The sequence below is a fragment of the Larimichthys crocea genome, chromosome III (assembly GCF_000972845.2).
Source record: "Larimichthys crocea isolate SSNF chromosome III, L_crocea_2.0, whole genome shotgun sequence".
Taxonomy (NCBI): Eukaryota; Metazoa; Chordata; class Actinopteri; family Sciaenidae; genus Larimichthys; species Larimichthys crocea.
In genome coordinates, this window is record NC_040013.1 from 14,057,326 (window position 1) to 14,072,595 (window position 15,270).

At 38.0% G+C, this 15,270-nt stretch overlaps 1 protein-coding gene across 1 annotated transcript in view; it reads left to right on the forward strand.

The window, feature by feature from the left end:
- The window catches only part of LOC104940198 (eyes shut homolog), a 69,455-nt gene that overhangs the window by 16,475 nt on the left and 37,710 nt on the right, over positions 1–15,270 (forward strand). Inside the window, exons 11-12 of the mRNA XM_027277576.1 lie at positions 269–525; positions 7,272–7,448. Of these exons, the coding sequence (XP_027133377.1) occupies positions 269–525; positions 7,272–7,448 (434 nt within the window). The remainder of the gene's footprint in view (positions 1–268; positions 526–7,271; positions 7,449–15,270) is intronic.

Genomic DNA, 15,270 nt, shown 5'->3' on the forward strand with positions numbered 1-15,270 from the left:
ATTAAAACACTTGTCTGTCAGTATTTTGATAATACCAGCGATGACATTTCGCTTGATGCAGTAGGGGAAATATGACCACTTATTGTGATAAATATCACTTTTCCTTTTTCTCCTGGGATTGTAGTTAAAAATCTGTCTACTTAGTAAATGACACATTTACCACTCATTTAATGGGTAAACTTTAACTGCACATACCCTTAAAAACAAATGAAAGTTAAACTATTTTTTTATCCACTTAAACTACTCAAACTTATGTCTAATTTTACAGATATACTTTGCACGCCATAGAAACCTGGACAACAAGTTCCCCAAGCATGACAACTCAATCAACCACCTCTGACACAGTGAACACAACAACAACGGCAGCTCCCACACAAACACCGAAACATCCTCCGCATGAACCTCAAGTTTGTCGTGATGATCTTTGTCGCAACGGAGGAACATGTCATCAGCTGCAACTGCCTGGTGGAGCTCTGCCTTCCTGTCACTGTCCGCTTCATTTCACTGGAACTTTTTGTGAGAAAGGTAAGCTTAGAATTTTTTGTTGTTTTTAGCTGACAGTATTTCCCAGTTTTTATACTTGATTTTTACAACACACACACACAAAGAGTAAAAGACTTGAATACTTACTGTAATGTGACCTCTACAGTGGTATCATCAAGGGCCAGCCAACAAATTATGTTGGTTAATATATGCTGAGCCTCTTTGGCTAATAGGTTTCACTATGAGGGAGAATAGAGTCAGCTGCAATAGGAATTCTGAGTGATGTGAATTATTCAGGATATGATTAATGAATTGAAAGATCCATATAAGCAGCTTGAACCCTCACTGTGTGTCCATGTTCACCTCCAACACTCATTGAGAATGAGAAGATGACCTTGCAGCACTTGCTCAACATTCAACTGAAGCACTCATCTCTAGAAAAATATTTATTTTGTACCAACCCCTTCGACACTGATATCAATGAGACAGCATTACGACACACACTATTTCCTTTGCACATTTGTTTTCAGTGCACTCGTGATGTACCTACTGACGCCCCTTTCTGTCTCTCTTGCAATGCACGACATGCTTTGACAGTGGAGAGAAAACAGCTTCCTAAATGTTGCTATTGTTGTCATTCTCTGTCACTGACAGCAGCAGCAATGTTAGAAGTTTCAATTAATTGTTTGTCGGCTTGATAAGGCAAGCCAAGCTGGTCGCATACGAGAGAAAATTTAGATGGTGTGTTATGATAGCCATGTTCATTCCCCTGCACGAACCATAGAATGTGGTTCATCCTCCATCATGGATTAAAAAGATACTACTAATATACATTGAATATGTTAATGACATGGCCTTAATTATTACAACTATCACCAGGGACTTCAGCAGGGGGTCCATCCTTTTTGATGGTAGGCTACACATGAATCCTCGTGTAATTAAGTGAGCTTAAACTATAGATCGCCTTACATCTTATCGTAGGTCCAGTTTAATATGCAACACAATTTTATTAAAACGTTGAAAACCCCAGAACTATGGCATGTGCATTTGTTTTACCTGTCCTATGTAATTATGTTTGCACTGCAAATTAGATCAACTCAACTATTTACTGAACCCCTCCCCCAAACAGGGACTGTCCAATCATACCTGTAGTGTGAGCAGGATTTGGCGGAGTTTATCTGTTTAACAAGCTATCTATAGTAGTAACAATTGTCAGATGCAACATTTTCAACCAAGTCATGCTTCAAAAATAACTGTGACTTTCAAGTGCTAAGGCTGTCACTGTAAACTGCATATAGCCATGTGTGAGAACAGAAAGCCTTATCTGCACATTTCTCTGCCTCTGCAGCCCCACTAACAATGCGTTCAGTCATTGGTTTTTAAATAAGGAGCGTTGGATAACAGTACCCACCAAATGTCATATGTGCTGTACATTGTAAGCCTGGGGATTATTTTAAGCGATGGAAAATTTACATTACAAAGAGTTTTCATAATGAAAACTGGTTTGATCTTCACCTCCACTACGCCTGGACATGATGTAGGCCGATAGCGTAACCTTGTGTTTACAGAATACATGGAAATCTGACAGAATGCTGCTGAAAGTTAATGTTAACAGTCATTAACATGGCTCGAGCAGACTGTTTTCACCTGACACCCTTATTTGACATGTCTGCCATCCGTTCTACAAATGCTAATTTACAGGTGGTTACAGGTTTAAGTAATCTGCTGAAATGTTATTTGTCTCTCCAGGCACTGTAACAAAAATTATGCTATTTTTAAAACTTCACTCTCATTTGTTTTTCCCGTGGGAGACAGCTACATCGAGGAAAAGCGGTACCCCCCTCCGCTTACACGATAGAGGCGCTGCTTTGCTAAGCCAATTATAAAAGATGCTTTGGCCAACTTCTAAACAGCCAGTAGAAAATAAGAAATATGAATCATTCATTGGTTCATTCACTCATTTATTTATTTCTCACCGTTCTTGCTTTTAGGTTCAAAGAAGGATAATTACTAGAGTGCCATAAAATATCATCGCATGTGACTGCAGCACAACAACCAATTGCCTGTGTGGCAATGTGCAACCTTAAAGCTAACCTTACTAATTGGATATTAACCCAGATAACCTAAAGATGCGTTATTACCTGACTGTGTGATGTAATGATGCATAATACATACATATATATATATATATAGTATTATATATAGTAAACTCCTACCACCACCACCACCCTGTGAAATGCATCAGATGTTATGCTTGACTTGATAATATAGTCCCACAATTGTGCCATTTTATTTCATACTTCTTTCCAATCAATCATTTAAAAAATGTAATGGGATTTTCCCCTAGCCTTTTCCCTCCATGACCATAAAGTAAGTTCCTGCTTATCCCTCAACTTGTCACACATAAACTTTTCCTTTAAATACCAGCAGTGGCCTTTTCGAGTCATTTCTGCTGAGTTTGAGGAATTGCTCCTCCTCAAAAGGAGTTCAGTCTCTCAGGTTTAACAGAGCGCAATCTCATATGAGCACTCATCCAGTGATGTGCTTTGCAACACTAGTTCTGATGGCCCGCAGACGGAGTTCGGAGGCTGTTTATATGCTGACAAAGTCTGTGAATGTGTATTGCTATGGCAACTTTGCTGGGTGACAACATTTCTCTCACATCTTGTTGAATTAAAAATAGACACAAAAGAGTAAAGCAAGTGACCCCTGATCGCGGTCAATTATATATACATCATCCGTGTCCTGGAATAATAACTAATAATAACTAAGAGACATATCACAATGAACACAAGTCTTTGCAGCCTCTTATCTGTGCAACACTCTATATTCTTAGAGTCTTGGATAAGATTAGGAAAAACTCATACCTTTCAAGGGTCACAGTATTTTGAACAGCAAGATTATAAAACTGCAGACATTGTTACATAGGAAGAGGAAATGCAACAGAAGTGGGTATACCTGAAGCTAATTTGTACCCTCCTTATACACACATACTAAAACACCTAAACTAAATTTATACTGTATGTTTAGACATGCAGAGGTTAAATATAACTACCTTCACTCAAGTACTGTGCCGAAACTCCACATTTATCAGCTGCAACATTTAAACACTTAATGCATCATGGATTATAATCCTACAGTATTATGATAATTTGGCTTATTGTTTCCTCATACTTTTAATACTATAGGTACACACTGTCACCTTTTCAGTTTATATGGTGAACAGTTGTTTATTTACACATCGGGTAGTTAGAAAGCAACATTAGCACCATTTAGAGGGTGAATATTTACTCTCTTTTAGCTTTATGTTTTATCTCCATCAGCTCCACTGGGGAAATATCTGTCTCTTTAGCTGCTAAATGCTCCACTATATTCACCAGGTAGCTGCTAACTGTGTCTGCCTGTTGTATGGGACTGACCAGGTAGTGTACAGTGAGCTTATATAGCTTTTCTGTCAAAAATAACGGGCCAGAAACCAAGCTATGAGACGGTGAGATTGAATCAAAACTGTAAAGTTGTGAGCCAGACAGCTAAACAATGACCTGAAACTTGTTATAAAACTCAGTAAAACCGAGGGTGGATGCAGACTAGAGGTAATAAATCTCTGTGGGTTCATCACAACGAGCGACTCCTTTCACATTGTCACATTGTTTTCACATTGTCATTTCATACATTGTAAAATATTGATTATAGCCACTCTAAATAAAATATGGAATGCAGAACTTTTACAGTACATGTAGCAGAGTATTTAACATTGTAGTATTCCTACTTCCACTCTAGTAAAGGATCTAAGTACTTCCTCCAATACTTCATTTATATATGTTGACAGTGAACACTACATATTCAAGTCAGATGGATTATGACTACTTTAGGGATTGGTGACATATTCATATTTTAATGCCCAATAAAGCTTTAAACTCCCCTTTGTAGTTAAAATGTCAGGTGTCATGAAGTCAAATGTATTACTTGACTTGACTGATGTACATGCCTTTCTCAGGTAATATGACTCACAGAATGCTTGCACACATCTAATGCAGTATATCACCTAAATCACTACAATCATATATATTTTTATTATTATTATTAATTAATTATCAATAATTATTTTTAACACATGTCAATCCAAAGCAGCTTTCAGACTTACTTCTCAGTCACATATACAGTAGTAGGTATCTTATGTGCTGCCTGTGCATAAGAAGCTTGATGTGTGAGCTGTGAGTCTTGCTCTCTTATGTTTGGACCCTGGGGCTGCACCTCTGGTAGTGTGTATCATAATCCGGCCCAGTGCCTGGTGGTTGAGTGAGTATTTGATATCAAGTCGCCAAGCATCAGACAGATTTTGTCAAGATAAAGCCACTTCATCTGGGTGTATCAAGGTTTTATGCTATGATAAATTTTCTTTTTAAAGAAGACACAGTAGGTCATAGACCTTACCAAAGACATTCTGTCAAGTATGTAAGCACGCAATTGAAAGCTAAGTGATCACAATAATTAGTTATGGAGTAAAAGGCTACAGGGTAAGGAGGTATAGGAAAAAAAAAAAAAAAAAAAGATGAAACTACTGGGGCAGAAAATTATTTAGACTTGGTCCGTATTGATCATGACCTCCTTTTACGGCTCATTACCTTATGTCCTTATTTTTTGCACATTTGAAGCTGTGATGTAAGATGTTGATGTTGGAATAATGAAAATGAAAGTTGAGAGCACAGTTTTGACCCATTTATGTGATTAATTTAATCTAACCCCACAAGTAACACATTTGTTTGTGCATTCATAACAATATTCAACAGCAACATGACAAGAGCAGGTACTCAATTGACTGTAATTACATTTGATGAGTCTGTAATTTCTAAAACAAAAATCTAATTATGAATTATAAATTGTCCCTAGGTAGTATTTTTACAGATCAAAACAAGAGTGACTCTTTAGTTTGAACACACTGAGAAGAAATAAGAAATAAACAAAAAATACTTTTTTTAGTGTGTTGAGATTTTTCTTTTTTGTGTTTGACATTAATGGGACTTGATGAGGGGTTGTCAGCTTCCTGCTTTTCCAACACACTGGCCAGGTGCTGCCAGCTCTTTTCGTGGGCATCTAGTGTGTGTTTGCTGTAATTGCTGTTGCCTTTAAAAATGAGCCAGCTCAATCTGCCTTATTCAGAAATTGCCAACAAACATTATAGGATTGATCATTTTCAGCCCAAGGAAGCTGCTACTTCCACAACATAAGAAACTGTTTTTTTTTTGTTTGTTTGTTTTGTTTTGTTTTTTTCTTTTTGCAATTTGAAGTATTGGCTTTCATGTCTGCTCCACATAATTCTCTGTGCAACTCACAGGAATCATCCACTGTGATTGGTCGCGTAAAAAGCAAAACTCGGAAAATGGCAGAGCGCACAGGTGAAGATAACAAGATTATGACCATTTGAGAAATGGTACGACCAGAAACTCTTCTCAGATGTTGGTTTGGTAACTGATCATTAAACTAGACCAAGTCTGCTTTTTGCTTGGCCTCAGGCCACTAAGCAGTCCTTATTGTCGAACCCTGCAATTCACCTTGCTGATATTTCTCACTTAGTGTATAACCAGGCTCCGTTTCATAGCCTCGTTATGGCCATTTTCAGAATAGGCTGTTGACATGAATGACTGATACCCAGGAATTGCGTTATCCCTGTTGCCATAAATAAACCTGTTGTCCACCAAAGGTGTCTGACTCAGCTCAAGCAGTCTTATAGTAAATTGCAAATAAAGATCAGCAGTCTCATAGTCATCTCTCCTTTGACTATCCAATAGTAGGCTACTGTACAATACATTATCTTGAAGCAATGTGATATATAAGGTGTGCAAATTTAAGTTTGTATGAATACCGAAAACACTAACTGTTAAAATTAAGTCTCAGCAGCCTTACCGGTAACCTGAACTCACATAATCAGGGCATAGACATTGAGTTGTGACATTTACATCTGTTGACAGCCAAAACCACGTTACTTGAGTAGGTTCTTCCTGCCTTTGACACTGATTGAACCTCAGTTGACACTGTTAAGCCAGTTGTAGTACACCGCCACTGCTATATGTTACGTCTTCATCATATTTATCAGTATGTTTCATATTGCTTTTCTTTTGCTTTCTAGTGTGGTTTAAATTTTGTCTGTCATTCACAGATCTGCTTAAAAAATCCATTTGATCCAACATCAAAGCACCAAAAAAAGTACAAGAGTCATGAAAGGATATTCATATTTCTGTTACAACAACAATAAAAAATGTTTTTTATCCCTACACATATTGTATCTTATGAGGTTTCAGCTGACAATAAACTGCAGTTTTCTTTGAGAGCCAGACCCTGGAGGTAGAATCCCCTGAGCTGAGACCGGGGTGGCCTATTTTGAATTGACTGTCATGCACCTGAACAGCAAGCCATCCACCAGGTGTACAATGTCCTTTGTAAGAAAGCCAACAGATCATCACTGGCTTGTGGAGTTGATGACCTGAGCTAGTACCTCCTCCACCTCTCCTTAAAGTCATACCCCTTTTTCATCCAGTGGGAAATAACACACTATCACATAGTCCTGACAGGGCCCTGCTGACTCTGCTTACAACTATCAGTGCTGTGAAGGCACACACCAGACAATTCTTGCAAAAGCACTGTAGGACATTGCTTTTACGAGACAGGTCGTTCCTTATTTAGATATAAGTGTAACTAGTAAAAATGTGTGGAAAATGATTATTTTAAGGATTCTGCTTTTCTCAGGCCATAACGCATTTCATCAATTTGTACTTAATTTTTGTTTCTAGATACCACAGTATATATCCCTTCATTCGATGGCATATCTTACTTGGAGCTGCAGCCTCTTGCATCCCTTCTCCAACCTACTGGTTCCAGTAATAATCTACCCGCTGCTGTCAAGGACACCGCTGTTATTCTCAGTTTGACTGTGAAAACAAGATCAACTCAGGGCACCATTCTCTACAGTGAGTATAGTAGTCGTTTTATCAAAAAAAAAAAAAAAATTTAAAGCATGGCAACATTGTGAAAGTAAAGGTTGGAAACTGCTGTATGCACATCCCTGTTATATGCCTATTATGTTGAATACCTTTTAGTGCACCTTTTTCTAGTGTAAAAGGACTGTCTCGTATTTTAATAGCCTAGAATACAAGCTATCATCTCCTAGTGGTTTGCATAATGATGTTTTTAGTGGCTCATACATTGCTGCTGTGCTATGTATGAGGATTAAATGTGCAAGTTTACAAGTCCTTGCCAGAGTAGACTAATCTAAATCTTCTGTTGAATACATAAATGTACAACATATTTCAAAAGGTCGAAGCTGGTAATATCACTTTCATGTAACTTATTTAAAAAAAAAAAAATCATAGCTGTACCTTTAAAGGTCCAGTGTGTAGGATTCAACGCCATCTAGCAGTAAAGTTGCAGATTGCAACCAAATGGCTACTCTCCCACACCCTTTACCCTTTCCTTCCAAGCATGTAAGAAAAAAAAAATCACATTAAAAAGCAAAAGGCCATATCTAGATTTTATGTTTAGTTTGTCTGTTCTGGGCTACTGTAGAAAAATGGTGGTTCAACATGGCAGACTCCATGGAAGAAGACCCGCTCTTTCTGTAGATATAAAGGGCTCATTTTAAGACAACAAAAACACAATGATTCTTATTTTCAGGTGATTAAACACTAATGAAAACATACTTCTGAATATTATTTTTATTTAAAGGTAGGAAGGAATTGACTTTCTGGAGTCAATGCTGTTTTTTCTGATACCCAAACAGTGATGATAAGACTCCACAAAGTCACTGCACCTGGCCGAGAATCAGTGTAGCATGTACTCCACCTGAAAACTACAGCTACTTTTATAATGTGCCCCCTCGCTCCATTTCTAGTGCACAGACCTGAAAGTAGTCTCAATGTTCTCATTTAATACTTGGCAAGAAAATAATCTATTGTTGAACTAATCTGTTTCGAAATGTCCTTTCAACAGTGAGCTAAACATATCCTATGATGCCATATCAAAAATATTTCTAGTGCAGCCAAAATAAATTACTTAAAGAAATCCAATTTGCTCAAAGCATTATTTCTGATGTGATGTAAGCTCCCCAAAAGAACGAGGCTAGTCTATACTTACAATGCTATCTAGACATGTTTAAACTTTCTAGGTCTGTAAAACTTTTGTTTCCGCATGGCCTGTACTCACTACTCTTATTGTGCTCAACCTCTTCTGTTTGGATCACTGATAATGCATAAATGATACATCAGGCTGTGCTGCGTTAATCAGCCTCTGATTATTTTGAGACATTGGAAATATGATTCACTTTCTGAGTGCTATCAAGCAGAATGCCTGGCAACAGATATACTGGCATAAAGAAGACAGGGAGAAAAAAAAACACTGAATGAAATCTGAATTGATCCAAGTTCAATAATATATTCACAATGTAGAGGAGGATTATACAAGAGATGAGCAAAAGAGAGGATTAAAGTAACTGCATGTGGTGTTTCAGTACCATTTTTTATAAAACATGTGAACTCATCAATGCCTAAATATTAATCTTAAAAATCACTGGACTAATAGAAAGACGTCAATTGGTGACATGTATACCATGAGTCATCTATTGCTGTTGAAGTGGACTTTGGGACACAAAGGTGGGTCCTGTGTTTCCAAGGCTACAGGAGAAATGCAAGGAACCACTTATTTTCTTGTGATTGTGAGATTGTGACCAGCTTTATTGTGGCTGCCACTTAGGATACATCTAGGTCAGTTTATTTAGTGAAGCACATTTATAACGATAATATTTAATATTATGATATTTTAAAAGGACAATTTGTACTTTTTGGTCACATGCTCAAAAAAGAAAAAAAATACTATAATTATTGCCCAATTTACCCCTTTAGAAATGCTTTAAAGCTCAATGTCACAGAGGGAAGTGCATGCCTCTTTAGTGAAAGACAACAGATAGCCTCGCCTTTTGTGAACAGCTGTGAGTCTGTTTTGCTTTGCCGCTGATGATGATCTGAGCTATAACCTAAAAGCAAACAAAGGAATCGTCATAAGAAGGAAAGAGGTGGTCGGTCACGTGGGAAGCGTGGACTGACCCTTTACATCAACCGTGAGCTCTACATTGTACGTCTGCCTCCTGCCCACTCCTTTTGTTCCCACACCTGTGCACACACACATACACACTCTCTTTTGTTACAGATTTGGATAGGTAGGCCCAACAGTCACTGAGTAGACCCTCGTAACAATAGAGCATTGTTTTTGGAGGAGAGGAGTCGGTAGATTTGTGGTAATTTTCTAGGCCTTGAGAAAGCTGAGCCATGAGAACTTTGTTCCATTTATCCAGGTTTGTGCGTATTATCCATCTGTTCAAAGTATGAGTGCATATATTAAGTAGCAGCCAGCTTAAGGGGTGAAGCCACTGCACGAATGCCATGAGCTGTGGGTCCTTTAATGACTCCAAAAAACATCCAAGTGTGAGTCTCAGTGGACCACATTTGCAGCTTCTCGCTCTAAAAACTGCAGCCACCTTGTTGTTGTGAGGCTATCGTGGTCCCCATGTGACACACACACACAGCAAGTCAGGTGCAGGTCCAACAGAACTTTAACCACGATGCATTACGGTGATCACGGGTGATTTATACCACACTAACCAGGCGCACACATCAGCACATTCATCTTACTCATGTAACCTAGATCAACTCCTTATCTCTGACACCATCTACAGGTTCATGGCCTCTCATTTACATTTACAGACCCTTTAAACATTGCAATATATCGCAGGGTTTACCTGCACTTCCTCTCCTTTGATCTAAATCTCGATTTTCTGGCTCCAATTACTGATGTAGGTTTGGTGGTGAGCAGTACGCTCAAATCCAGGGGGTATCACGCCTCCTCAAAAACCCAAAACACATGTTGTTAGTGACACTGCGTGCAATTTTAGGCAGGTAAAGTCTAGTGTATTATACATAAATGTATTATACAGCAACAATTGATGCTTGTACCATCTGCTTTTTAACAACAGTGGGTGCACTAAGAGAAGAACTATACTTTCCTGTTTCTAGGCGTATTTAACTGTAAGATAAAATGTGGATTATTTAAATGTTTTTGGTAGCTTTACCACGAAACAGTCTTGTATTCCTGAGAGTAATAATAGACTTCTCTTTCTGAGCTGACACTGGCCTCCCATGATGACTGCTGAGTGTTCTACCAAAGACTTAAATCTTTGTGTTTAAGGAGCTATTAATTAGCCAGCTCTCAGAACCTAATAGGACTCTAAATTAGGGCTTTATATAAGGTTGGTGCACTTGAAAGGTCAACTAGCTAAGCCTTAAATACACACAGACAATGGTAGTATCAATTTTGAGACAAATATAAAGTATCCTGTCTGACACGAGTGCCTAATTACAATGATAAAAATGGATTTGTGTCCAATTAGACAGGAGCTCGAAAATACAAGCTTTTCCTTATTTAAATAAAACTGTGCCCATGTTGTTGTTGAATTCACCGGTTTGTGTTTTGGAAAGTTTTGGAGCCATTATTCAGGAAATAGTTGAAACTATGAAATGATAGGTTTGAGAACATGGCAGCAGAATAATTGCAAAGCAAAGCTTTTAGTATGCCTTATGCAAGCACACAAGCATTAAGCTTTGTGGAATGTTTTTGGAAAAACAGCACATTACATGAACAAAAAGAATACAGCTGTAGGAAACTGAGGTTCATATTTTTCAGTGATATTTTTTTTTTTTCCACAGATGCTTTTGAATACTTGATTGGAGTACCTTTACAAATGCCAAATGCCATGTTTTGTTTTTTGTTTTTTTATGAAAATGGGAGAAATGCACTAGAGAAATGGTGCTTAAACAATGAACAAGGTTACCTTAGAATTCTGATTAGTACTTTTGATATCCTTTTGTGCATAGTGGACATGAATAAAAACAGAAAATAGCTTTGCATTTCGGATCTGCAATAATAACGACATATGTTTGTTATATTAATAGATTAATATATTTGGACTAAGGAACATTTAAAAAGGAGTCATTTGTTCATTTTTAGGGTTGGGAAAAGACGCAACAGGGACAGATGAGGCAAAGTTAGCTATCACATTGTGCTTAAACAAACTAGTAAAATCACTTCACCTCCACATCTGTCATATCAGTCGCCTTGTATATCCACTAACACCAGTGTTCTGACTGTGTTAATCACAAGTCATTGCTAGTCGTCACTCATCACTTCTAAAGAGTTTGTACAACTCTACTTGAACATGGACATGTGGAAGTTACTGTAAATAAGACAATCATAATTTTAAGATTTCATTACTTCACTTAAATCATTACCTAATCTTTTCCTTATTCCAAATCATATTTACAACATTTTACGGCTGCAGAAAGCTATAAAGTAGACTGAGAGTCATGTCATGAAGAGAGATGAATGTTCAGAAAGCATATATAGAGGGCACAGTGCCTTTTATCTAGTAATGCTTCCTGGCTTACAGTGCACCATCTTTTTCACATCAGAGGATAGGAACTGAAAAGAAAACTCCAGAGATCAAACAGACAAAGTTAATCAGAAGACAACCAAAAGACATGCATTGAGATGCTGTGAATCTCTTTGCCAGACCTGCTCCTTATTCTCCGCTCGCCTTTTTACACCTCTCCCTGAAGCAAACATGTGAGTCTCCCTCTGGACTTCAATTGTCAGCTCGAGAAGAGAAATATGAAGAGGTGGGGGTGTGGGAGGGAGAGAGAGAGAGAGAGAGACAGAGAGAGAGACAGAGAGAGCAAAAGAGAATGAGAGAGCAAGAAACAGAACAGGTGACAGGCACTGACAAAAGGACGAACGCTCTGTTAGGCTCGGTACAGAGTAACAGGGCCATGGGGACAACAGGGAACAATATCCTTACAGAAGAAAAATAGAAAAATAAAGACTAGGGCAACATTGACATCTATAGTAAATAATGTTTGTCAACAAATGAGTTATGGCGCTAAGCGGAAACAACTGCTTTGAGAAGTAGACAAAGGCACATTGTTGCAGGAGGAAGTTGCGTCTTTGTGATTTCTGTTGTCTTTACTGCCACATTCATTAACTCTAGACAGTCTCTACTGAATCTGTGGTTTGGAAGTAATATAGATGATTATGTGCAGGGCATAATTATGTTTTTATTTGTCCACACTATCATGCTTTAGTAGTTTTATGGGTTGGTTTATTAGTGTGCTCTCAATTATTTTAAAGTATTTCCGATTACTATATACAGAAAATTGTATTCTACAATAAAATACTAGGCACATGATTTTTTCTAAACTACTGGCAATTATAACAGACATTAACATTTCTGTGAAGTTCCATGCAATTATTGAAGAATTAGTTTGCAATTGTGGGTTCACAGCAGTCAATAAAGCTTGGGCTTACACATTTCAGGGTGACTTAATTTGCCAGCATCACAAACAATGTGGAGAGACTCTTTCTTAAGAGTCATAATCCTCCTCAAAATAAGCAGAAAATAAAAATAACAAACATTTCCTCTTTGCTTTTTTGTTACCTTAGGTCACATTCCTAGGTGTGCATCCACAGCATCCTCCTATTACTGCTGCTAAAAACAGTTCCTGACATATTTTTGCAGTACAACACGATGTCTGAAGCATGTTTCTATCATATTCTCAAGCTTTCCTAAAAAGCTCATATCTATAAAGTGTTTTTTTTGTGTTTTTTTGTCTTTCTTTAAAAACTCTCATAACCTGCACCACAAACATGATTGTGTCAAAAATAATTGTTGACAGGGAGAACCAAGGTGGAATCTATAGCCTTGTATTTTTGAATAAGAAGATATCACTAGATGTCCTCATTTCATACCACAAACTAAAGATTTGCTTTTAAGTGAAGAACATGAAACATTTTTAGTAGCTCCTCCTCTTATCATCACAAGGCACATATTTACCGACCAAATACATGGCCAAAAAATTTATAAATTACTGTTTACCTACATGCAAAGATGCAAGATAAACACTGAAATATCAAAGCACAAATATGTGCAAAAAAGCCCCTGGTATTGCTCATCAGTTGCAACTTCATTGTGTTCCTCACACATGTAGGAGTAAAATAAAATGTTGGCTTTCCATCTGCTCTCCTGAGCTCTGCTGACGCAGATTGACAAAAACATTGCATCAGGACATTCAACCAAGGAAACTTGTTTTATACACTCAGTGTCCACTTTATTAGATTCACCCCTACAGTCTGTAACTCAAATGATGCCTATATGGTTCATTTTTTTTCTGATATAGCGTTGTTGATTCAATTATTATTGTTATTATATATAATTTTTATTTTTAGTATAGTAAGTGATTGTGTTGCATTATATTTAGAGGTGACCCCGTTTGTAATGGGAAGGACAAAAGAAACAAAAAAACATATAAAATGTAGTCCAACACAACACCTTTACAACACTGTTAACAGAAACTGATTTTTTAATGAACTTCAAGGAGGTATCATTTATCAGAGGCTTGGATATCAGGTTGCATTCAATTGTGCAGATGTACATCTGATCATCTAAACATGATGTTCCATGTTTTTGACCTGTGTGGTATTTGAGACTGCACTGAAAACAACATGTTAGACAGCCCCTTATCTGTCTCTAAGAGACAATTAAATGAATAAATAAGTGTCAGTTGGACAACTATAGTAACAAATGCGTCTCTGGATGATATGCCTTCTTGGCAGTATAAACCGACTTAGAACCAAGAATTAATCCCTGGAGGATTTTACATACATCAACAACAACAACAATAACATCATATACTTAGGTGCCTTCTTTGTCCTCACTGATGTTATTTTGTGAGGTAGTAGGACTCTTCCACAGAACAAGGATGAGGAAATGTTTGATCATCTGAACAAGATTTTCCTCATGTCCATTTGGCAAACATAGGTAGTAATAAAGCACTGTAAAATGCATCTCTGTTGAGTCTTATGACATGGAAGACTTCCAAGTCTTCTCAGACAATGCATTATCGGAGTGCAGCATATTACGCTAAGCACAGCCTCTTTTCGTCAAAGAGATGAGGATTTCCTGGATGCCCTTCTTACCCTGAAGGAATTTGAATCCGAGCTTTCATACGAGTTGCCATCCATCCTTGGAACAACAACCTCAGCTTTTGTACTTGTTTCTCTGGTGTCCAAATCCTCCACTAATGCATTACTTCATGACAGATGGCACACACATTCTGTGTGGATTCAAGGCTGTCTCTGCTGTCCACACACCTTTGACCATGTCCTAGCCTAGAGAGCTACACCAGCTTGTCCCTTTTACAAAGTCGTGGCTCAATTATCATTGTCATTGTGAAATCCAACCCTGCTTGCTTCGCTCCTAATGAGTAGCTCCCTCTGGATTTTGGTTTTCCTGTCACTCTTTCTAATTCAGCTGAAATGTACCTTGTTGAAACACTGAAACATTTTAGGTCTCTCTGACAGGGAAGTATTCCTGTTCTCGCGTCTGCCCTGCAACCATGTCTTCTCTGACAGTGGCACAAGAGTGGCAGGCTTTCTATCTCTGTCTGCTTTGCAAAGTTGCATTCTTATGTTACCTGTGCTCTGCTCTTGTCTTCTTAGACAGCAGTGTGGGATTGGTGTGCACTCTCTCTCCCCACCTCCCTCTGAAGACCCTTGTAGTGAAACCCTGTGTGAGGGGATTATTGCTGCCGCTGCCTGTCGCTCCCCCAATCCACTGTCTCACTTACTGTGCAAATCCAACAGAAAACTCCCATTGTACAGGAGTCTGGGAAATCGTGTGTGATATCCTGTCTT